We start from the raw sequence: 24,233 nt of genomic DNA, 5'->3' as shown, positions 1-24,233 counted from the left end.
AGTAACGGAATTTGACGATTTGAATCTGGGTATCCTTCTAACAATGATGAAACGGTATTGACTTTTTTGAAATTCTCTCTCCTAGGAGGGTAAGTACAACAGTAGATACTGGGATCTCTTTTTCCTACTATTCAAGAATAGAGGACACCCAATTGCGGTATCATCGTTCCATCCTTAGATGAACAGATGTAGATTGGACCTCGAATGGGGACTTTGAAGAGTCCAAACCCTCGGGAAAAAAAACTCCTTTTTTTTCTCGGCCAGAACTAACTAGAACACAAGGTCCAGGATCGTTTAGGCAACCAGGGTGCTGGCGGTGGCGCTCTCGTATCTCCAGGTAGGAGGAAGGACACCAACGGTCTTGTAGTAGCGGGACAGACGGTGGATACGAGATTCGATCAGAATGAGACGGAACTTGCCATCCTTGTCCTTGCGGTTGCGCTCAAGGTGCTTGCGGACGGAGACAGCCTTCTTGATGAGGAAGTAAAGATCCTCAGGGATCTCAGGGGCGAGGCCTACACAAATCACTCTGTCAGCCTTGGGTTTGACCAAACAGAGGCAAATATGTTTTTTTCTTATATGCAAATTGCATATGTATGTATTAACCGGAGATATCGCGATACCGAGAGTGAACTGTATTGTTTGATGTGACTGTGAAAATTTCTTTCGCAATCGACCTTCCCATGTACGGGTTCGCTCTCGGGATCGGATTTCCTCGTCGGTCGTTCTACGAAACTGGGACAGTTGGATAGAGGAGGGTTCGGGGTTGCGTACCGCTAGACTTCAAGATACGGAGGATCTTGTTACCTATACAGCACACAGGTTAGCCACAATTCGCGTCCCAAAAAATTTCGCCTTCAGTGTTCATTTTCTTACCAGTAACATTTCTGACTTGGGCAATTCCGTGGCTGTCACGAAGGACGACACCAATCTGACTGGGAGTAGCACTAGGAAACTCAGATCAGATAATTGTCAGACAATGTCCATCGAGCAACTTACCCCTTCCTGGCGAGCTTGCAGATCTGATCGGTGACCTGGTCAGGGGTGGTCTTGAGCCAGGCAGGAGGAGTCCTGGAGTAAGGAATAGCGGAGGCAGCAATGCCCTTTCCCTTGGAGTGAAGACTGAGATGATAATTAGCACCAGCTACCAGATGAAGAACAGGATGTCGCGATAACAGCGACGTGACTCTGCTCAGAGAGCGGATGCGATAGACACTTACCGACCCATTGTGAACTATTTGTTCTGTGTTGCCGGAAAACGTTGGGCGAGATGTCGATTGCGGAATGACTGTGTAGAAAAGATGCGATCTCCGCTTTGGTGGTTGAAGCGCCGGCGGAGTGTGTGCGTCATGTGACTTCCTTGGCAAAAATTTCGCTAAGGGATTCTGCGCGGGCCCACTCTAGCTGCAGCCCGTCGATAACTTTTCTCCCGCGCTCCTCTCACTCACTCACTTCGACCTTCTTCAAAGCCATCCATCTTCGGAAAAACTCGACAATCGATATCGAATTGAGATTCAATCCGCTGTGATAACACCGGGAACTGAAGACTTTGATGCTTGGTCTTTGTTTCTGATGTTTATCATATAAATTGTGTAATTCTTGCTAACAGGTCAGTACTCTTGGATTTCCTTATTCCCCTTGAGTTTTTCTCAATTTTTTTTTTTCATGATGAAACATTTTATTACTTTTTCTGGTACCTCTTGTGTCAGGGGCGCATCAGCTTCGGCTGGTGCTGCCTCAATGATCGAACCGAACTTCTGATTTCTTGACTATCTTCTCATATTTATACTTCTCAGCTCTTTGGCTCTTGCTAACTTGAATCCAAGGCTTAGGTATATATAGATTCTAAACCTACGATCAAATAACATATTTATAAATGGAATAATATTGAATTCTGCTCTTATCCGCCATTGAAATTGTGTAGAAGGATCCGTAATTACAACTTCGACTTTGGAGACGATGTGTTTCTAGAGTCCCCAAGTAGCTCCCAGCCCTGCCCGCGGTACTGTTTTGGCCAGATTCCATTGCGACCAGGCGCAAGGATTCCTTTCGGGTCAAGACTGTCCTTGAGATTTTCGTGGAAACGGAGCAATGCTTGGTTGTTCCATGAGTATGTGTTCGCCACTTGGTCAGCCAACAATATATGCGTGCGATACTCTCCGTAGCCGGCCGCTGCACATTCGTTAATCATCTTCCTGATTGCTGCCACTGAACGGCGTTTCTCGTCAGGGTCGCTCTTGTCGTAGACTATATTGACGATCAGGTGCATTTCCCTGGGCGCGATGCAAAAGGTAGGGAAGAGGTCGAGGCCGAACTCTTCGTGGACTCGGATGGCAATGTCGGTAATCTTTCGAGCATCTCTCTTCTTCGTCGGGCAAATGGGGGAGAAGAAAAGATGGGCTCCGTTTTTCTTCCAGTTCAGCCACTCGAGCTCTCGGATTTCTGGGACTCCAGAGCAGACATTGACTCGCGAGTGCAGATAGTGATCTGCTGGGACATCTTCGGGGAACAGGAACCTTGTGCCTTGGATTGCTCCAAACGCCTTCTTTACGATATCAAGAGTCTCTTGAATCTGTTTCTGGGTACTTCCGTAGAGCGTGCCTACGTAGAATCAGCATGAGACAGAACCACAAAATGGACAAAAGCCTTACCATAGAAAACCCAGGAGCAATCGCCACAGGCCAGCTTCTTTGCATGTTCGCGAATCACGTCCCTGGGAATCTGCCCCTTACCCCTATAAAACTCTTCCCTGTTCTTCCCCGAGACTGCCAATTCCTGGATCACATGTCGCAGCTGTGGAACGTTTCCTAGGACCTTGTTGACCATTAGGTTTCGAATGATCTCAATGATCTCTTCGAAATCGTCATCTCTCGGAAAAGTGACCATGTATGTCAAATGCTCGGTTTTGGGCATAAGCCACAATCCCATTTTGGTTACAATGCCAAAGTTAGATTGCGTGAATATGCCATCGATATATGGGCCATATCCGTATTGGAATGATTGCCATGTAGGGTTATCCGAACCATTGGGGCCAGGCAAGGCGCCCATTCCTGTTCTGATAACCTCACCAGTGGGAAGAACGACCTTTGTGACCTGTTAGTCTTTTTTATGTGGCGCAGTACTGGAGAATAGCTATACCTCAAACCCGCAATGATTCGCAAAGTCTGGGTTTGTTAGTAATTGGCTAACACCATACTGGACAGCATGTTTACTCACGATCTCCCATGGGAGTATAACCGACTCCGCGATCCACCGCATTACCCAGCACAGAACCACCTCCCAAGTCTGGAGGGTCAATCCAAAGGGGATGTCCTGTTTTCTGAACTTCCTCGTACAGCTTGTAGTATGAAACACCAGGCTCTACTAAGCATGAGCACTGCTCACCATCAATGTTCAAGACCTGGTTCATGCGTTTCCCAAGGTCAAGAACGATGCTTCCCCTGACTCGTGGAGCAGCTCCTCCATATCCCAGGTTCCGGCCCATTGAAATGGGCCACAACGGAATCTCATATTTATTGGCCCATTTAACGACCGATGAGACCTCTTCGGTTGAACCTGGGTATGCGGCTGCTGAGGAGACGGTATCATTTGGGTCAAGTAGATGGAAGGCATCGTGAGTGTTTCTGCAGTAAACAAAAAAAAAGTAAAAGTGAGCTTCACAACTAACTGTTTTTCTCAAGACTCTTTTTCTCTTACGGATGCTCCAAGTACCAGCCATCGTCCAGAGGCATGTCGTTGATTGCTACATGCTGTGGTCCAAGTATGCTTCTGAGCTCGTCAATTGCTGTATTGAATCTGCTTCGTTCGATCCCGGGAGGTAAAACTGGCAGCTCTCCATGGCGCGCCGTCACACCAGATGCGGTCTTATTGTACCAGACTCTTTCTTTTGCAGCATTGGCGCCCTCAGCCAGCCGCGAGCTGACTCCAGAGTGATGGCTATCCGTCAAAACCGGAACCGGGGGGACGGTGTTTTTTGGGGCCATGGTTGAAGAAAAAGGAACTGAGCAATTCTCTCGAGCTCCGAGCTCCTCGGTAGCCCCGAAGGTCTTTTAACCACTGCCCAGCTGTCTGACAGCGCACTCCATAGGTGAGGGGACTCGGACACTAGATGGGCCGCGGGGAAACCCCTTCGACTTGTTCTCCGCGGCGGCGCCTTCCCCACACTCCGCATGTCGAGCTTTCCCCAGACCCAGATAACGATATCCATTATCTCCTCGATGGAGACTGCGGTTTGATGCTTGACTGTCGAACTGAACTGCCATTCTCTTGATCGTTGCTATGGCGGACACTCCAGCTGATTTCGGCGCTGCAAAAGGCTCATCTCCAGCGCCAACAAGGCGCGACTCGCAGACTGCTGAGAAGGTATCCAGAGCTTGCGATAACTGTAAGTCAACCGCGGAAAAACCATACTGGGAGACGTTCGCTGCTGGACAGGTCAATAACTCAAGGCTCCTACTCAGGCTCCAAGTCAAAATCCAAGTGTCTGCTGAGACCAGGCTCCAAAACTTGCGAGAATTGCAGGTTCCTTGACGTCGCCTGCACCTTCAATCGCACAGTGAAAAAAAGAGGGCCCCCAAAAGGCTATGTCAATACTCTCGAGCAAAGGCTCGCCTCGTTGGAGAGCATCGTAACTGAACTTCGGGGTGGTCATGCTGTAGCATCGGACAATTCCCCTGAAGAGTTGCTGCTTCCTACCCCAACTAGTAACAATGGTTATAAAAATAAACAACAAGTTCACGAGGAAGATTTTAATCAACCCATGGACCAGCCGGGAATTCCTATACCGACAAAATCGTTGGTCCAGAAAATTGACAGCACGTCGGAGAAGTCAACCGTGCTGGGCTACTTGTCGATTGACGAGAACACGACAATGCGATATCATGGACCATCGTCGGGACTTTATCTCATGACAGCATCGCGAGTCTTTGCATCTCCATTCTGGCAGTTTTCAAACCCTGGATTCTGGCCCCGCAGCAAAAACACGACGTTTCGAACGGAAGACGAGATAGTCTCGGCGGCAGATGCAATTCTGGGGGGAATCCTTCCTAGTCTTGCTGTGCAAAACAAACTACTCGAGTTGGTATTAACTAGTCTTTATTGAATGGTGCATTTTTCAGCTGACGTGGTCATTGCTATTGAGTGCCTTTTGGGCTTATGTCCATCCTTACTTTCCCACCGTGCACAAGGAAACCTTCCTCTTTCAGCTGAGCAAAGATCGCCGAGGAATCCCTCGTCAAGGGAGTTCGGCGCTTGATCAGCTGGAGCGACGGATTCCCCAGGTTCTGCTGCTGTCTATGTTTGCCCTGTCCGCTAGGTTTGTCGAACATCGCGGAGGGCGTGAAGATAGTGATCCGGGTGATGAGTACGCAATCAAAGCAGAGACACTTATTGCCCAGCACAGTAAGTTAGATCGTCGAGAATGAACCTTTTCTTTCTTCACTTAATAATACCCCCCTGATAGAGCAAAGTAGTATCAACTGCTGCTTGGCTTTACTCATGATGGCATATCGTGAGATTGGTACTGGCGGCTCAATCAGCTGGATGTATGTTGGTAATGCAATACGAATGGTGCGTCGAGTTCATCATACCTCCCGTTGCAGATCATTCTCCGAGAGCTAATACGGAGACACAGTCCCAAGATCTGGGGCTTCATCGGGATCCAACCGTGTGGAAAAACACAAATTGTTTCCGGAACATGTCTACAGTTGAAATACAGATCCGGCGCTTGATCTGGTGGGGGACATTTGTGCTAGACAGATACATTTCAGCATGGCAGGGCAGGCCCTGTGCAATCCACGAAGATGACTTTGACACCCAGCTACCTAATGACAGCCCACACGGAACTAGAGATGTGCCTCTTGCTTGTTTTGCACAAGTTATCAAATTATGTATGTCTTCTCTCTCTCTCTTTCTCTCTCCGCGTAATTGGCTAACGCTCGTGTTTGACCAGCTATTATTCAAGGCCGAATACACCGAGAGTTCTACTCGGTCGGATCGAAGGGGCTCGATTGGAGTAAGCTACACGAGTTTGAAAATAACCTTAATGAATGGGAGGCACAGATTCCCGATTTTCTGGCTATTCGCCAAGGCGTCCGACTCCCCGTGCCAGTAATTGTGATGCATTCGCAGTTTTGGAACTGCAAAGTGCTGCTCCATCGTCCATTGTATGCATGCCTCTGCAAGAGCGATTGAATACCCTGAAACTCACTTTTCGATAATCTAGTATAACGCACGACTCCAACGAACCCCAAACGAACAATTCATCTCTCCTTGCTGCAACCTCAGCCGCCGTCGCAATAGCTAATCTTCTCGAACACTTTACCTCGTCTTATAGCGCGTCTTTTGCACCCCCATTTTTCAACTATTACTCTTTCACGGCGATCATCATGCACCTCTTCAACAGAGCTACATACCCTGTTCTTTTCTCACCGTCGGCTTTGACCCATTGCACAGACTGTTGTCGGAAGATGAGTAGTATATGGTCCAGCGCAGTACGAACATTGCATATTGTCGAGGGAATCGATCACGAAATCGACCACATCTTACCCGGTTCTACAGCCATGTACACAGCAGCCACCGCTGGAAACCAACATATGGCGTCGGCATCAGCATCAGCATCCGGGCCGTCATCGGGAATGACAGCGGTTTTGAACCCGGAGAATCACACAGGTGCTGACGACCAAGATGCGGCGAATTTTTGTTTTACTTCATGGCCATCGCCTATCGTCGATCCGGATTGGCTAAGCCTGGAGACGTGGAGGGCTGATGGCGCCGATGTAGACGAGGTTACGATGCTATGATGGATGGAAACCCGAATGGATATTTTTAGTGATTTCGATGATTGTGTTATCCTACCTCTTTGCAGTTTTTATGCAAGATAATCTAGGGGTGTAGTCTAACTTGCACTTAGCATTCAGTGAAGTTAATGCAGCTGACGGAATCAGCACTGAGATCTTGCACCCCGGTTTCTTCTAAATATATGTTTTGACAGTTCGTTTTAGGGTTTTAGCTCCTCTGGGCGCCAATTGCTCCCGCTTTGGGCCTTAGGGCTTAACACGTCATCCTTCCAGACTGGGAAATATTGAACCATCTCAGATTTGTTCTACACAACCATTTATTGAGTCTATACTAACCCCGCAGGAACAATACCTAAAGATGTAACCTTGTCGACGAAAAAGGACTCATCTGCCGCTTCAGACCAGATTTGACATTAGTTCGCAATGTCAGCAGCCAAGATATCGAATCGCATCTATGGCCCCCCGCATTTCGGGATGTGGTGGTGTCGATCTTTTGAAATGTGGAGGGGGGAGGAGTATACTATGAAGTCTACTGCTTCAAATGTTCTCTCACGACGGGGTTTATAATTTCGACGGCTTTTTGGTGGTGGATTATCGTGGTAGGGGTATTGAAAACTATAAATACACGCTGCATAGCCGCTCGTTGATTTGATCGCCAGTCGGAAATAATTAACTTAGTTGATATCGCACATTCGTCCAGCATGCGGGGGTTTATTTCCTTCATCTCGTTGCTTCTCGCGACGAGAGTCTGCAGCTACGTCGTCACCTACAACAATACCTGCGAAATCTACCCAGAGTCCCTCCATCATGACGGCAAAGATATTGACGACGCGCCCTCCATCCTCCAAGCCTTTGACATCTGCGGCAAGGACGGCAATGTTATTTTCACCAACCACACCTTCAACGTGAACTCTGTACTCAATACGACGAATCTTGTCAACTGCGATGTATCTCTTCAGGGCGAGCTCAAGTTCTCTACAAACATCACCTACTGGCGCGAGAACGTCTTCTCTGTCATCTACCAGAATCAATCCACTGCCTGGCTCTTTGGCGGTGAGAATGTGACACTGCGCGGCGAAGGTGGGTGGATTAATGGAAATGGACAGACGTGGTATACCTGGAACAAGAACAAGGGAAACCAGTTTGGTCGTCCCATCAGTATCACATTCTTCAACTCTACAAACCTGCTTGCAGATGGGTTGACTATTCTCCAGCCGCAGTTCTGGGCGACGCTTGTGTGGCAGAGTCAAAATGTGTCGTTGACTAATTTCTTCGTGAATGCTACAAGTGACGACGAGTGGGACACGACAAACACCGATGGATACGACTCCTGGCGCAGCGATAATTTACGCATTGAGAACGCGACCATCACAAATGGTGATGACTGTATTGCGGCCAAGGGGAATACTACGAATCTGCTAGTTCGCAATGTTACCTGTCACGGTTCTGCCGGTATCACTGTTGGGTCAATTGGACAGTATCCTGACTGGCCAGACTATGTGCAAAACGTCACATTTGATAATGTCCACTGCCTGGGTTGTGCGGATGGTGCGTATATCAAGACCTGGCAGGGCGTGCCAACAGACCATGATTCCAACGGCGATTCCGGTGGTGGTGGCGGTGGGTTGGTCAAAAACGTGACATTCAGTAATTTCGACCTGGAGCACGTTGGACTGCCGATTCAGATCTCGCAGTGCATCTATTCGGAATCAGATTCCAAAAACTGCAATACCTCCAAGCTGCAGATTGAGGATGTCTCATGGGTAAACTTCACGGGCACATCTAGGTACAATATTGCGGCAAGTCTGTACTGCTCAGATGAGGTGCCTTGCCCGGGGATCAAATTTGACAATGTAAGTATCCAGTCTGTTAACGAGACACTTGGCCTTCCGCTGTGGAATACAACACTGCAGGATGAGGTGTATCAGTGCACGAATCTTGTTGGGCAGAACAGTTCAGGCATTCCGTGCAACCATGTCGCGCCGAATAATTACTCGCAGACTGTGAGGGAGAATGTGAAGTGATTGCTATTATTGGTTTGATAGGGCGTGGGAGAGTACATATGTAATTAATCGACATGATTCATTGCTGGCCACGTATGTATATCTTTTTTCATCTTACCCGGTGCAGTCAGTCATCGACTCAACAGTTATAGGGTTATTTGCTATTAGCTTCATACATAATTTGCACCATATTATGAACATTCTAGTATCATAAAAGTATATAGATCTACACGTAGGAACTAGTATTACCTAGGATTCTTGCTCCGTGATGTTCGATTAGTTGCTATGCCGTTTGGCATTAATTGTTGAGTCCGGAGCAACCATTTCGCAGCGGACAAAGTATAACCGGCGATCTCCCCGCACTGCACCTAATTTAGTTTGTTTACCGCAAGGTCATAGAACAGACCTTATCAATTGATACTGCTTGGATTTGAGCCTTTTCTCGGATATTCTAAGAGTGCTAGACTAATTGGCAATCGAGATTCGCCGCGGCACTATAGCTAGGCCATCCTTTTTGAGTAACGACTCGATTCTTTCTGTCCTGAATATTTTCCTGCTTCTATTTGCCATCGTGATTCTATATAAAGGGTTACTTGATCTCAAAATCCGCCTACGTGAAAATCTCCAACCGGACTCAAAAAGAGTAGATAGCAAATCAAAGGGACGAAAGAGAGCCAGAAAGAAAAAAAAAAGAAAATGTCCGACGCTATTCCCTTTCACCCTTCTGACCCCAGTCGGACTCGTGTCATAATCGTCGGGGCAGGCCTGGGTGGTCTCGCGTGTGCCATGGCTATGCATCATGCTGGCTTCGAAGTTGTCATATTCGAAAAAGTACGCGAGTTTCTCCGCCTAGGCGACTCTCTCGGCCTCGGCGAGAACGCGCTCAAATTGCTACAAAGATGGGGTCTGTACGAGGAATTGATTGCCATTGGCAATAAGAGCCCTAATATGAACATTCGGCGGTGGAATGATGGAAGAATTCTCGCGACCCAGCCGCTAATGGTAAGTTTCCGGAAGACCTATGGCCGAAGGAGGTGGTTAATTGAGCGTGAAAACAGGATATGGCCGGATATATTGGTCACAGAGGAGATTACCACGTAGCATTTATCAACCGGGTAAAGCAGCTGGGCATTGAGATCAACATGGGCTATGAAGTTGTTGCGTTTGACGAGGATGCGCCGAGTATTACGCTCCAGGATGGCAGGACATACTATGCAGATTTGATCGTTGGGGCGGATGGCATCAAATCCAAGGCTCGAGAGCTCGTTTTGGGTTTCAGCGATGCACCAAGGAGCTCCGGCTATGCGTGTTACAGGGCTTTCTTCAAGGGAGACATCCTCAAAGACATCCAGCCGTGCCAACCCCTACTGCAGAAAGATTGCGTTAATATCTGGATTGGAGAAGACAAGCATCTTGTTCAGAATACACTACAAGATGGCAAAGAATTCAACTGGATCATCACACACAAGGATACCGAAGACATTCAAGAAAGCTGGTTCCAGCCAGGGAACATGGATGATGTTCGTGAGCTTGTCCAGGGCTGGGACGAGACAATTGCGTCGGCAATTAAAGCTACACCGAGCTGCCTTGATTGGAAGATCTGCTATAGAGCTCCGCTACCAACGTGGGTCAGCAAAAGTGGAAAGATTGCACTTTTGGGAGATAGTTGTCACCCGCATTTGCCGACAAGTGCACAAGGTGCGTCACAGGCGACAGAGAGCTCCGCTGTGTTAGCGTTTTGTATGAAATTGGCGGGCAAAGGAAATGTGCCTCTGGCGGTAAGATGATCATTTTCTCACAAACACCCCCCGCGCGCGCAAGGCATCGACATCGCTGATATAACAGACCCGAGTCTATGAGAAACTACGGTTTGACCGTGTGCGCCAGGCGCAGCTATCGGGCGAAGATCTACGAAACAGATGGCACAATGCTCTCAAACACTTGAATGACGGAGAGGAATTTGACCCCGATGACATCAAGATCAAGGTAAATCGCTCCTACAGCTCATGTTTGTGATCTACGGGTCTGCTGACACTGATCAAGAACCGCTGGCTTTACCCATACGATGCCGAAGCTGATACACTGGCGCGGTGGAGTGAAGTCAGCGCAAGAACGCAAGTCGAGCTTGATTCGGGCAAAATCACGCCGCTCTTCGGCGAAGAAGGTCCCCCTCGGGTTCTCACTGTTCGCGATGCATATGGCAAAATTAAAGACGCGGCCTCAGGTGAGAACTCGGTGCTTCCCGGATTGACGGTGTGAAGAGACGTTGCCATGCATTGATCATTGATCATGTATTTATCGAGCAATTCTTGTCTGCAAAGGGTGTTGTAACCATGTGCCTCACACTATGTTTCACGATTTCCGCTTAGAGAAGGTGATTGTGCATGATTGCAACGGGTGAATAGAATAAATTAAGTCGATCCTGCACAAGCCGGGCGGTCTAGGCCGATGTAGAAGTCATTCGAGCGCACGACAGCGTCAGCATTCGTTGCAATTTGTCGTCGGCGAATTGCCCTATCGATAAGCCACGTTGATTTGAGACAAGTGCCGAAGCATCTGAGATCATCGGTATTTCCGAAAGGATCAGTAGAGGCGGCGACAAGCCCTCCTGAGGAGCCTCGTGTTTGTGGATCGTCAGCATCGCCTGTAACCTCGTGGGGTCTATCAGCGGCGGCGCTGACCAAGTTGAAAGCCCTCGTCAGCATTGTATTTTCTGGCTATCGACTTGTTATTACTCCTCATGATTGGTAGTGCCCCAAGAGGATGGACGATGGACAATAGAATGAACGGAGATGGGCAATGGAGGGCGGAAGATAGCGAGAGACGATTGCTGCGGCTCTTTGGCTGCAGGAAGGAGCGATGGGATCCGCCCATCGCTCCTTCCTGCGCCGATGGGCTGGCCACGGGAAATATCAGCTGACTCGGGACATGAGGGTTTTGCCCTATCACATCGTCGTTTCTTATTTACTACTACAACTTACTGCGCAGTGCTTGTGCAACAGCATTATTCGCTGCATCCTCACTGGGTGCTTCTGTTTTGACGGGCGCTTAGGAGCAAGGCCAATCGCGGACTCTGTCAACGCAGTCCTCCGCCTGGCGGCTACGATTGGGCTGCGCCGCTAGACTGGCCAACCATTTAGCAAGTCTCTCCCAGAGTTGCACACAATGTGAGTCATCCGGGCTGCCGCTATTTCATCCTTCTGACTCAACTAACGGAGTAGGCTACTGGCTAGTTTCGACTCAACAGAGAACACGAGATTATTATCATTACACGGTGAACTCATGCGGTGGGGATCGGCCGTTCCAATGGCGATGCTCGGGGAGAAAATGACGAGAATAATAATATACTGCATTCGAATTACACAAACACGCATGTAATCACTCGGCGACCAGGGCTAGATTGGCTCGACTCTGGTTATTTGAGCGCTGCAGCGCCGCAGCCTAGCCAACTAACCTGGGCACCCAGGCACCGGAGTAAACCGCGGCTTGCCCTAATTCTACTTATGGAAAATTTTCGGGCAATTAATAATACAGACTTGGTGCTTCTCCAGATGATAGGTAGGGAACGAAACTGACAACACCCTCAACACCCAGCACTACCACTCAAGTTGATCAATTGGTATCTCAAGCGTAAACAATTAATCAATGCGACGAATTGCTCCTAACAGAGAATACCACACCTGTCAAACACATGGTGTCACACAGGCCATGCAACCAGGCGTTTCAACTTTGCTCGCATCGGACTTGGGTTGCACCCGTCACCCCCGATTCTTCCGTCCGCGATACTCCAAGGTTGTAGTTTAACGGTAGCACTAATTTTCCTTTTCCGACTATTATTATTACATTGTTTTGATAAGCTAATACGGAGTACACGGAGGGGGGGAAAAATTCTGTTGGGTTATTGCCTGCGCAATCCCTGTACGTTAGTAGCCTGAGATATATTTCAGCTCATTGATAATGTCAATTATTTTTTTTATTTTGGACTGTGGCCAGAATCTTTGCCTGGTGGCGTAGCTTCCCAAGTTATTTTAGTTGTAGCGAGCGAAATTTTCTAGTGGCATTTGTTTCTTTAATGAGCCATTTTACTAACGGATGTGGCAACAATGGAGATCAGATTATTGCCATTCCAACAGAGTGATACCCCCATTGGCAACTAGTGGTTTTTATTATCTTGGATCTTGCTGCTCATTAGTCGATATTATTAATAGGCCGTAACTTTCCCCATTGCATTATGCCCTGAAAGCTTCTCGGTACGGAGTGGTGGAGTAGTGCTAAGTACCGCGATGACATGCATATGGCTGAATCGAGCTGAATCTCACCATGAATCCTTCACAAAGAGTTTCACCATAAGTGTAGCCCAAGGCTGATATCCGAGCCGAGCATGACTCAGGCAACAGTAGAAGAGGAACACTGTTAGTACTACTACTACTACGTGCTCTATACATCAAAATACGTAGTACGCAGTACCGTCTATGGCGTTGCGAATCAAAAAGAATTATCCGGATCCACAGGCGACGGAAAGTTTATCTCGGTTGGGACGGGTGTCATTGGCTGGACCAGCCCGTTTTCGGACCCACCCGGTATGGCTTCTGTAATGGCACGTACCGTACCAGCTCCGGTTTCGTAACAAAACGGCGTGCCCCTGGGCGCAGTGCGTGCACTAAAGCAGCCACTAGCGCGAGCTAGCGCGGCACGACCCCTCCACCGTCTGTATTCTAAACGATTCTCGCCAGCCTCTCCCGTGCTCTGCACTGCAAGATCGTCATCTCGAGCTTGTGGATAGTGCCATTTGCCACGCCAGCGCCCTCCAGTGGTTTCTTTTGCGCAGAGTCCAGGCCGGCTTCCCCAGGGCCCGAGCTCAAACTCCCAGTGCCACACTCATGCCTGGTCTCTAGTGCAGCCAACCACCGGCGAACCCTGGATGGAGAACATGCTGCTAGCCTTCCAATGCTATCGTGTTTCATGCAAGCCCTTAGCCCACTCTATCCTGGAGAATACACCAGCAACCCCGTCAACATGCACGCGCAGTCCCATTCGAACAGCCGCCGGTGGACCTTGGCTCGAGAGAGGAGGCGTCTACTCTCTACTTGGCTAGCCTGATTGTGCATTGGTTATTATCACCATCCCTGCTGCCCTAAGTTAGTTTTTCTCTGCTTCTCCCTACGCAGAGCCAGGCGGTCCATATTCAGCTCTCGTCCTGCTAAGCTGGCGTACGAGTCTCGCCCTCAAAGCTGAGTCAATATAGACTGCCTCCGGATATGAGGACAACCTTTCTTGTCGCCGCCAACTGAATGTGATTGTGTGCACACTTGGTAAAACCGAATTCGGACTTGGAACAAAATGACGAGCTCTTCGAAGAATGGGATATGCCCCGCGCCATTCTTGCAAGAGTCCCTTTTCAACACAACGGGATGTAAGAGATATTCCATCGTTCTGCCAAACCTTTTGTGTGTGCTGATGACAACGACGCCTAGACGCCAATGGCAGGTTCTGTAAGGATTATGGAGGGCAAGTGTGCTGCTTGCCATGTCCATTGCAGGATTGGAGATATCCTGATGGTGAGTATATTTACTCTAACCTTCGAGTACATTTCTCTTCGACTCACACTTCGACTAGGAGTAAACGCCAAAGTCGAAGCCGCCGGCTGGATTGCTGTCGCTCTCTTACCATTTAGCGCATTTCTCCTGCTCACCTACGCCGTCCTCCCAGTCAAGTATACCAACCGCCATTACATCACCGTGTGCTTTACTCTTGCCGTCATCTGCATGCAGGTCGCTTTTATCATTCCTTTGGGTACAAAACCGGAGACATGCTATGATGAGATCACACCGCACGACATGTACACCGACCTTTCTTGTGCCTTTACTGGGGCCATTTTACTATTTGGAGGCATTGCTGTTGTGACCTGGAGTCTCCTCCGTACTATCGCCCTTCATCTTCAGGTATGTTGGGAGATTGTTATTGGGCCGGTGTTCATGTGGTGCGCCGTTGTTGCTGGACTCGGCGTTCCTGTCCTCATCACAGCTTTGATGTTGCACTTCACCGGCGTCTCATACCGATTCGGGGGTGTCTGTCATATCAACAGTGAGAACAGCTTGGGCGACTACTGGATTCCCCTCTTGGTCTTTTCCGGGTTGGCACTTTTCCTCCAGTTCGCCACCATTGGATATTGCATTCACATTTACGTCCGGTCTCTCTTCGATCCGGATCCTACGAGCACGAACCACTCCGGGCTTCCTTCGTACTCGGGCAGTGTGCGCACGGCAACTGCCCGTCAGGCATACAAGCGTGTGCGGCGCGTACTTAAAATGCAGTGGAGATCTATTGCGCTGGTGATGACTATTCTTGCCAACGTCATTTACTTTTCCGTGATCTTCGTCCAACTGAACAACTCGCTCACCTTGTCGTCAGAAAACAAAGCAAAAGCCATACCGTGGTTATTGTGCTTGGCTGCCTATCAGGATCCAACTAAATGTACGGCTGAGTCCGCACCTGTCGCCATCAGCGAAGCAAAGCTGGTTGCCACAATGGTGCTGCTTGCCATAGCCAATTTTTGGAACTTCCTCTTCACGGTGCGCTGGAGTATGGTGCAAGGCTGGATTGCGCTGTTCAAGGGGTTCTTTGTCGAGCGGGTCGAATTCGTCTCGGTGGATGCGCGGTCTCGCCCTGCCGACACTTCCAACTATGAAATGCTCAATCCACGCCAGAATATGAAGACGCCAGAGACGGTTGTTGAAGTGCGATCGCCCAGCCCTGCTTATGGTCTTGGTCCCAGTGAGGTTGACTTTGTTGGACGAGATGTCTCGTATCATCAGCCCACTATGAGCTTCTCCTCACCGCGACCACCGAGCTCATCCCAGCACAACCCGGGCTACACGTGGGACGCGACAACCAGTTTTGCCCGATCCAATTCTCAAATGGAGCAGCGGAATTTATAATCTTACAATATTTTCATTCTTTCATTGAGCTCTCTTTTAAACATATTCATTTGTTATTTACCGCTTACATTCATTCCAGCATGGTGTTTCCGGGAGGGGTTTCTTACAATGTATTCTACTCGGTCCAACAGCCGAAGAAAATTTTTTTTTTTGTATTTCATTGGTGTTGTACTATGGATATCAAAAGGAGGTGGCATGTATTCAAAGTCTTCTGGCGTATGATTATTATTTTTCCCCCCTATTTTGGAGCTCCCTATTTATCCCAAACAGGAAGGGGAAGGCGTGCATTTTTCACTAACGGACGGCGTACGAGGTAAATGATGAACGATAGCTACCTGGTCGCACGGATGTTATTACATGGGTCGTTTTAGGCTTTAGGGCATCAATGTTGATATTTTTCTTTCCCAAATCAGGGCAGTCTATAAAATAAGTCGGTGGAGCCATACGTACCCCAAGGCCGATGTCCACTTTTCGATGGACACAAGACTCTGTACTAATAGATGCACTCCATAATCCGTACTCGGGATAGTGGCGTTTATTGTCGGATTAAAGAGAACTCCGTGCGTTTAATTTAAATAAAAAAAAGAGTAGACAGGGTGAACTGCATAGAGGTAGAGGCCGAGCCTCGGAAAGTTGATTAGTGAGATCAACGGATCTGCACGGCGAGACAGCAATAGTTTGACACTCTTTGCTCCCTTTACATCATGCAGTGCTCGTATTCATATTTACATACTCTGTATCCATGTCTAATTGTCTATAAGTGGAACTGGCACGGGAAAACGCCGAGTCCAAAACCACCCGACCTTATTTTTGGACTGACACTGGATAAGTGGATGAAGAAAAAGACACCGGACCTGGGAAAAATTCCGAGGGTCAATCCATGGAAAACAAAACAACGTGGGCGATCTTTTCCGATTTCACTTTCGTTTCTTCAGCGCTGCGAAGCAAGAGTGACACAAAACTTATGAAGTCAACGAGTGCATCCGAGTTTCAGAATCCGACTAGGGCTTGATAGCCACCAACTAGATTTCTAGTTTACATACATCAAGTATTGCGCTATAATCTGCTTAGTCGCCGCGACGGTACTCCATACATGTATGTATGTAGTAAGGGCCGAAATAATAAGTTCTGAACTCTGAAGATCCCTGGTTCGCACGCGTAGTGGTCATCGGATACATTAATTGATGTAGGCCCGAGTTTCATGTCCATGTTGTATGTGTGTGTAATAGCATATCTTATCAGGTCTTGTCAGACATCTTCTGGAACAGCGATAGAAGAGTGGCCGATGTAACGTTAAGCTGTGCGACCAATGAATGTATTTTTACTTTTGAGGCTTTTAAGAAAATCACACGGACCAGGATTTGACACTACTGTAGTCGCCGATAATGAATGCAAAGTCGCCAATTGACGAACATGTTCATCGCGTCAAGATCCCCTTCCCACAGAACCATTCAGCCCTTGCTCGTTGATTATTGTTCTTGTTAATATTTGCCATCAACACGGAACATAGAAAATTAAATGAAACAACACCTGCATTAGCGCGTCCGGGGAGAAACGGTGTTATTGCTGTGTTGGGCTTAGGGCCATACTTATTTTTTTTTCCCTTTCCTCAGTGGTACGGTACGGTATTGTATTTTCTCGGAGACCCCCGTGGTAACAAGTAATGGTAGTCTACTGTCTAGACCTGAAAGCGGAAGGTAAAAGCCGGTCCTGGGTTTTCAGACGTCGACCTGACTATTATTTACTAGCACCGGGTACTTGGAACCTATTAGTAGGGCAGATTTGTGGAGAAAAATACACCGGAAAGGGAAGTGTCAGGCGACGAGTTACCGAGCCAGTGGTCAAGCTACTTTTCGGCCATGTCAAGTTATAATAATGATATTGTCAATAGTAGTAGTAGTAGTAGTAGTAGTTATCAATTTAATGGTGGCTATGGTCGGCTTGTGTCTGGCCTCGTATCAATTGAGGAGCGAAAACCCTCTATCCAAAGTCGAGCTGGTATTATAGTGCTATCCCTATGCAGCGCTCACAGACCCCAGATTTTAACTCCCAATTAAATATTGCATAAAAGGTGATAACTCCAGAGATTACTCGTAAAATATAACTGATTGTCTACAAAATTTCCCGTTTCATAAGTGGGTACACTGCCAACCGGTCTGCCATGAGGTGGTTCCATGACCCATGGTTAACCGTGGTGAGCAACGACGATGTCGAACATTTGAACCACTTGGCATTTGCACAACGAAAAGCTTGAACATGAGGTTATTAAAAACTATGATTCGTTAATTTAGGTTTTAAACTTTCCAAAAATTCCCTCAACTGGCGAGTTCGGATTAGTGGCCGAGGTTCCATGTGATATACGTCGGTTCGCAAATTCACCATCATGCCAACTATAGTTCACTAGTCCATTAGTGTTTAATATTTTGCTATTTAATCTCCCTTTCTGATATTCCGAGGGTCGGTTATTACTATTCCCCGCTTTTTCAGTTGTATCTCTGAATGTCAATGGTTCATGACATCTGGAACTATATGGGGTTCGTCGAGATAAGTAAGGATTTCCCCGCACAAAAAGTACTTTCTGACCCGGGGCGGTACCCCATACGGGGTATATCAATTGACGTAATATGTAGCTAGTTTGGTGCATTAATAATAGTCTCCACGAGATGTGAACCGTGTATGTTATCAAACGCTTGTCCCGTGAGAGTTGGTCCAATGATTGCTGCCGGGCAGATCCATCAATCATAGATGCATGTCGAGCCCTCTGGTGAAATGGATGATAAAAAAAACACGTGATTAAAGCGAAGTTTGGTGAAAATCCTATCCTTACTGTCGCTTGTTGAATATAACATTTCAATATTGAAGCATCGCGGATCAAGGACATCTTGAATTCCAGTTATAAAAACTATGATACATGCATGCATCACCGCTTCGACCACGGCACACCTGATATTTCTCGCATGGCAAATTTGGTTCGACTAAATTTTTTTTGTGATGAAAACGACAGAAAGGAAAAAAAAAGTAGACAGACACTGCCCCGTAAATTATACCAGCAAGATTAAAGAAGCTTCAAGAGATATCGAGTCATCTCACCAACTACTGGTCAACCAACCAGGTAAAAACCAATGTATGGTAACTTGCTCTGGGTGTTGTTTTGTGGTGGTGATAACCCTTCTCATAACATAAACATCAAAAGATAAAATAAAGGAATATATGAGACACGGTATGCGTGCGGTTTACCACGCATCCACCTCGAAACTTTCCTGTTGCAAAGTAAGCGGTGTGTCATTTGAGACAGGCGAAAGAACAAGGAAGAAGAAAACTCACCTCCGAGAAATATGTCGTCACGACTGTACGGTCAGAAAACTTCCGTCCGGCAAGCGTTTTTAACGCCTTGGTTGCAGAGTCGACATCGCCAAACTTAACAAAAATTTTGCCAACGCCTGCGGACTGTCGACTGCCGCCAGTCGGGCGCGGAATCTTGAGGTCAAGAATCTGGCCATACTTGCTGCACTCTTCCTGCACATCTTCGAGGATTTCTGCAATGGAAAAAATTAGCACCACAGCCGGCTTCAAACAAACAGCTAGCACATACCTTCATAGTCATCATTGTTAATCAGCTCTTCAGGAGTCACCATATTCAACAGTTGAAGGACACGGCTAGTTTCGAGGTCGGAAGATGTCGTCTTTGCAAACATCGACATGGCGTTCACACCCATGTCTAGCCCGGAGGCCTGCGTGGCCCCAATACTGGCCCGAGTCACCTTGAGGTGCTTTTCTGCTAGTTCCATACTGTTCAATGCTTCGACAGCTATTGTTGTCGCGGTAGGATCGATATATTCACAGAATGCAATTCCCTAAGAAGGATTAGTATCAACTCGCTGATATGTGTTTCTAACAAACTTACTCGAGACTCGTCTGTTCCGCTGTCTTTGACAAGCACAAAGGACTTGAGTTCTCCAAATGATTTCAGCAACATTGTGACCGGCTCCTCCGGAAGATAAGTGGGAATATTGGTCACACATATCTTGTTGGCCGAGTCAGGCACATCGTTAGAGATTACACCCTCTTGGACTTGCTGGTCCTCAGGCAATGATGGAACAATGTAGTCCTTAGGTCGGCGCAATTCAAGTCCCTTTGCGCTGCCGTTTGCTGTTTCCATGGCATCATGTTCTGCCATTGTGATACCATCAAGAGCAAGGGCGACTGTAGCATCATTAGGTGTTTTGAACTCCAGAAGTGCAAATGAACGGTCCTTCGCAATCTGTGCAGATATACACGGGTCGGTTCCCAGAATCACGTTCAGTCCGTTGAGCTGGAGGTTGAAGAAGGAAACGATACCGTCCTCGGTCACCGTGCTAGGGAAGTTGTGAGCAAACAGGCGTTTAGCTTGTCTGGAGTTGGCAGGTTTCAGCGCCGAGTTATCCGCTGACCCTGGCTGGTTTATGAATGCCTGAAGACGAGATGGGTCGACGGCTTGTTGACGAGGAGCGCCTGGAAGAGGAAACATGCCTGGTCTGTGGTCAGTATTGAAGCGCATGTAAGGGCCAAGATATATACTCACCTGATAGCTTTGCTTGCTCAGCTGTGACATTATCGTATCCAGGTGGCTTAATATCCCACTGGGTCAGACGACGTTTCCGTGACAAGATGGACACAACATCCGTGAGATCGGGGGTTGGCTCCCTCTTGCGAGGGGGCGAATTGCTCCGACGTTGTTCTCTATCTCCTCCTCCTCCTCCTCCTCCTCGACCCTCGCGTTCCCTGCGACGCGGACGCTCTTCGAAAAGGTCACCACGGTCGCCACGTTCACGGTCCCGACGCGAGGCACGGTCGTCAAAATCCCTTCGTCGACGATCCCCTCGATCACCTCGACCGCCGCCCCGATCGCCCCGCTCACTACGGTCACCCCGGTCGCGATCCCATTCTCGTTCGTCTCGTCGACCCGAGTAGCGATCTTCGCGCTCTCTGGCCCTGTAGTCGCGGCTGGAAGAGTACGAGTCGGCCTCTTGTTCACGGCGCGAGCCTCGAGCGGAGCCGTAGTGAGGAGACCTCGAGCGTCTCCTTTCGCCTCTTTCCCGGTCTCCACGACCTCCGCGTTCTCCACGGTCTCCACGGTCTCCGCGATCTCTTCGTTCGTCTCTCTGTTCATCGAGATGGATAAGTGACCCGTGCATGTGAAAAGTTACGGAGGAAGTTCTTACATAGTAATCCCGCGGGCGTCCAGAATCTAGAAAGATGATAGTCAGCATCGTAGCTTTCCTTACCATTTATATAATTTCATGACTCACCTCTGGACGAGTATGCGTCCCCGTTCATTGTGGTTATTGAGCGTGCTAAGGTTTTGAAGGCGAGAGAACAAAAAGAGAAAAGAACAGAGACAGAGAAAAAATAGATGGTGTCAGCTCAATGAAAAACCGCGAATCAAAGGCACCAGACAAAGAAAGCTTCAGGCGTTGGCAAAAACAGCGTGGGCGACGCAGATGTTGAGCTTGGAAATCTTTTGTCTTGGGCGGTCGCGCCAGCGTCGGGACGTTTCTGGTCGAGGCTTTCCACCTGGCGCGCCTAACGCGGACCAGCCTAGCGCGCGTCTATCCCGCCTATTATCGATGGCCCTTGTCGGCATAGGAGACGCCGGGCTATTTATCTGATTTCAACACCTCCTCTGTTCGTGGCATTGGCGCTGGAATCTTGTCGCGCTCAGTGATTTCACCTTGCACTCGTTATGGGGTGAATGTCTGACCCTGACGCTCATTACACTATGTCTCCTGCTTTCTCAGAATGGCGCAAACTGCCCATCAGCCTGAGTGAGCTCTGCATCAACACCACTCTTAGATGTGGCCAGTCTTTTAGGTGAGTAAAAGACACTCGCTTGCCATTTATAACAGCATCTAAATAACGCATGCAGATGGCGCCAGTTGCCCGAAAGCGACGAATGGCGATGTGTTCTCCGCGGACGCATCATCTCCCTCAAGCAAGACCCGTCGCACTTGTATTATAGATCATACGCTCCTCAACCCACACTTCCAACACCACCGGCATCGACTCCTTCTTCGCACGCAGGCCTTAAATCGGACTCTCCTGTGAAAGATTCAAACGCAGACGAGACCTTGGCCATCGTCACCCATTACCTCAACCTTACATCCAATCTGACCGAGCTATATACACAATGGTCTGATTCAGACCCGAATTTCAAGAAGAAGGCGCCAAATTTTACGGGGATCCGCATTCTTCGCCAGGATGCCTGGGAGGCACTGGTGTCGTTTATATGCAGTAGCAACAACAATATTGCCCGGATCTCGCAAATGGTGGAAAAGTTATGCATAAACTACGGCGACCCAGTGGGAACAATCGACGGCTATTCGTATCACGACTTCCCTCGCCCAGAGGCATTGACTGGGGAGGATGTTGAGGGTCGGCTGAGGGGCCTTGGCTTCGGATACAGAGCCAAATATATTTACCAAACGGCGGTTATGGTGGCCAAAGACCGAGAAAAGGGTTGGCTTGACTCGCTGCGGAATCCGGAAAGCCCGGCGTTCGGTGTTGAGCCTTCCCCCGGCGGTGACATGAAACCAGAGGGTCGAGAGGGTTATCGCGATGCCCACGAAAAGCTCTTGGAATTACAGGGCGTTGGGCCAAAGGTTGCAGACTGTGTTTCTTTGATGGGTCTTGGATGGGGAGAAGCAGTGCCGGTCGACACACATGGTACGAAAGCGGCCCTTTGGATTACTCTTTGTTTTTACTAACAAGGCTGTGCAGTTTGGCAAATCGCACAACGAGACTACAAATTTGGCAAGGGCGGCAACAAGTCGTTAACGAAAGCTACGTATGACGCGGTTGGAAACCATTTCCGCAAGTTATGGGGTCAAGAGGCAGGATGGGCGCACAGCGTCTTGTTCACTGCAGATCTCCGAAGTTTCTCGGAAAGGCTGACATCGAAGGTCGAAGTCAAGATCAAGCAGGAAGATGACGCTGCGCCAGTGGAGAGTCAGAGAGCCTCAGCCTCTATAGTTACTACGAAACGTCCACCCGACGATGATAGCGATACGAAGGAGGAGCTGGTTGTCGAGGCTGCCGAAACGACGGGTACTCGCCGGAGGTCGAAACGGCGGCGGACGTGATCACGCATAGAAGGCAGCTGTATATATGTATAGTCCTGCCGAGAAATAATAATGTAGTTGGAAGGACTGAGCATCTCCAATCCGCATATACAAGACCAAGAGTGTTGGAGTAGTGCGGGGAACACGAAGCGGCCCACCCGTCACCGAAAGCACATTTCGGTGAAGAATTCCGAAGGAGCATGATTCCTTTTATCCGGAGTGCACTATGGCATTTTTTTCTCCTCTTTTCTTTTTCTTTTTAATGCCAGCCATTTGGGGGTCAATTTTGAATTGGCACACTGTCGCTTACTGTGGAGAACGTACGCCGAGGGATTACTCATTGAGCATGGCTACTTGAACTCCATGAGCGAGAATGAACGCGTAGTTGCTCGTCTTTCTCGTCAAAATTTCTACAAGACGAATACCCCAAGGCGATTATTCTTCCCATTTCTCCTTCTCATTTGAAAGGTAGGAATGTGTTGCCCCCTCACGACTCCAACTTTGACCCGCATTTGCTCCACGCCGGACACACACGGGCCGGACAGGCACAGTATTTCAGTCGGTCGGTAGAATCCGGGAAAATTCCGGAGATCGATTTTTACCCGCTCGGCTTGTCCGTTCTGGACTCTAGTATGCATGCTCCTGGGGCCTCATGTGATCAGTTGTGATTTTGGCAGCCTCTCGTGCGAGCGTCTCGTTATTGTTATCGGGGAGACCATAATCTCCAAGTAAGACGGGTGAATGGGACGTGGCTGGCGATGACCTTTCCCAAAGCTGTCGGACACGCCATCCATAATCATAATGATAGTAATAATCGTGGCTGCTGTGGGTGGCATACTCTGTACCATCTCAGTCGATCAAGAATCGATCGCCGGCGCAGTGGGGCTGACCGCCGACTCCCGACAGCCAGTGCGGTCGTTTCTCGTCGTTTTCCGCTGCTTCGTCTCTGCATTGTTTGCGCGATGGCCATGGGAAAAGTCGTGCAATGGCCGTGATCGGGGAGCAGTTGTAGGTTGTAGACAAACAGCGTGGTCTGTGGTAGCATCGTAGACAGCAGGAGGCAAGAGCCAAGACCAGACGGGCCCCGGCGACGAGGCCGAAGTCGACGCAGCCAGGAACGCCAGGCGCGCAAGGCGGTGACCGCCCAGGCTGGCTGCTGCTGCGTCCCCCCCGGCGGCCCTAAAAAGATTTTGTCCTCTTTCTTCACCACCTCCCCACGCGATTCTTGTGCTTATTGTTTGCGCTCCTTTCTCTTTCTTTTTCTTTTCGACGCAATTCTTCCTCCGTCGCCCTTGTATCTGGCGAGCCTTCGTTTGTGCACCTGTCAATCGCTTTTCCATCGAGAGCCGCGCCGCATTATTGTGCACTTGCAGCCCCCATTGTTTTCTGCCACTTGGA

The 24,233-nt window shown here is 48.7% G+C and overlaps 9 protein-coding genes across 9 annotated transcripts; 5 read left to right on the top strand and 4 right to left on the bottom strand.

Moving 5' to 3' along the window:
- Window positions 1-294: 294 nt before the first annotated feature.
- TRUGW13939_00099 (uncharacterized protein) lies at window positions 295-3,983 on the bottom strand (the record flags this gene model as incomplete). Its single annotated transcript, XM_035483314.1, has 10 exons — window positions 295-515; window positions 775-807; window positions 877-947; window positions 1,000-1,288; window positions 1,449-1,522; window positions 1,959-2,601; window positions 2,652-3,084; window positions 3,139-3,164; window positions 3,217-3,623; window positions 3,697-3,983. The coding sequence occupies 10 exons, from the start codon at window positions 3,981-3,983 to the stop codon at window positions 295-297; spliced, it is 2,484 nt and encodes an 827-aa protein (XP_035339207.1).
- A 295-nt stretch (window positions 3,984-4,278) lies between these two features.
- TRUGW13939_00098 (uncharacterized protein) lies at window positions 4,279-6,800 on the top strand (the record flags this gene model as incomplete). The annotated part of the gene is made up of 7 exons (XM_035483313.1): window positions 4,279-4,384; window positions 4,449-5,076; window positions 5,141-5,400; window positions 5,462-5,568; window positions 5,633-5,888; window positions 5,951-6,164; window positions 6,224-6,800. 7 exons carry the CDS (start codon window positions 4,279-4,281, stop codon window positions 6,798-6,800), a joined length of 2,148 nt encoding a protein of 715 aa, XP_035339206.1.
- A 698-nt stretch (window positions 6,801-7,498) lies between these two features.
- TRUGW13939_00097 (uncharacterized protein) lies at window positions 7,499-8,821 on the top strand (the record flags this gene model as incomplete). The annotated part of the gene is made up of 1 exon (XM_035483312.1): window positions 7,499-8,821. The coding sequence occupies one exon, from the start codon at window positions 7,499-7,501 to the stop codon at window positions 8,819-8,821; it is 1,323 nt and encodes a 440-aa protein (XP_035339205.1).
- A 675-nt stretch (window positions 8,822-9,496) lies between these two features.
- On the top strand, window positions 9,497-11,059 carry TRUGW13939_00096 (uncharacterized protein; the record flags this gene model as incomplete). Its single annotated transcript, XM_035483311.1, has 4 exons — window positions 9,497-9,802; window positions 9,859-10,578; window positions 10,646-10,786; window positions 10,844-11,059. The coding sequence occupies 4 exons, from the start codon at window positions 9,497-9,499 to the stop codon at window positions 11,057-11,059; spliced, it is 1,383 nt and encodes a 460-aa protein (XP_035339204.1).
- A 152-nt stretch (window positions 11,060-11,211) lies between these two features.
- On the bottom strand, window positions 11,212-11,505 carry TRUGW13939_00095 (uncharacterized protein; the record flags this gene model as incomplete). The annotated part of the gene is made up of 1 exon (XM_035483310.1): window positions 11,212-11,505. The coding sequence occupies one exon, from the start codon at window positions 11,503-11,505 to the stop codon at window positions 11,212-11,214; it is 294 nt and encodes a 97-aa protein (XP_035339203.1).
- Window positions 11,506-14,140: 2,635 nt separating this feature from the next.
- TRUGW13939_00094 (uncharacterized protein) lies at window positions 14,141-15,738 on the top strand (the record flags this gene model as incomplete). Its single annotated transcript, XM_035483309.1, has 3 exons — window positions 14,141-14,213; window positions 14,275-14,358; window positions 14,417-15,738. 3 exons carry the CDS (start codon window positions 14,141-14,143, stop codon window positions 15,736-15,738), a joined length of 1,479 nt encoding a protein of 492 aa, XP_035339202.1.
- Window positions 15,739-18,971: 3,233 nt separating this feature from the next.
- Window positions 18,972-21,054, bottom strand: TRUGW13939_00093 (uncharacterized protein; the record flags this gene model as incomplete). Its single annotated transcript, XM_035483308.1, has 7 exons — window positions 18,972-18,998; window positions 19,063-19,274; window positions 19,331-19,592; window positions 19,643-20,247; window positions 20,300-20,879; window positions 20,940-20,965; window positions 21,027-21,054. 7 exons carry the CDS (start codon window positions 21,052-21,054, stop codon window positions 18,972-18,974), a joined length of 1,740 nt encoding a protein of 579 aa, XP_035339201.1.
- A 442-nt stretch (window positions 21,055-21,496) lies between these two features.
- TRUGW13939_00092 (uncharacterized protein) lies at window positions 21,497-22,856 on the top strand (the record flags this gene model as incomplete). The annotated part of the gene is made up of 3 exons (XM_035483307.1): window positions 21,497-21,588; window positions 21,644-22,440; window positions 22,495-22,856. 3 exons carry the CDS (start codon window positions 21,497-21,499, stop codon window positions 22,854-22,856), a joined length of 1,251 nt encoding a protein of 416 aa, XP_035339200.1.
- Window positions 22,857-23,692: 836 nt separating this feature from the next.
- TRUGW13939_00091 (uncharacterized protein) lies at window positions 23,693-24,175 on the bottom strand (the record flags this gene model as incomplete). Its single annotated transcript, XM_035483306.1, has 1 exon — window positions 23,693-24,175. The coding sequence occupies one exon, from the start codon at window positions 24,173-24,175 to the stop codon at window positions 23,693-23,695; it is 483 nt and encodes a 160-aa protein (XP_035339199.1).
- Window positions 24,176-24,233: the final 58 nt, after the last annotated feature.

Source organism: Talaromyces rugulosus, chromosome I (assembly GCF_013368755.1).
Source record: "Talaromyces rugulosus chromosome I, complete sequence".
Lineage (NCBI taxonomy): Eukaryota > Fungi > Ascomycota > Eurotiomycetes > Eurotiales > Trichocomaceae > Talaromyces > Talaromyces rugulosus.
This window is presented reverse-complemented; position numbering and strand designations above follow the sequence as displayed.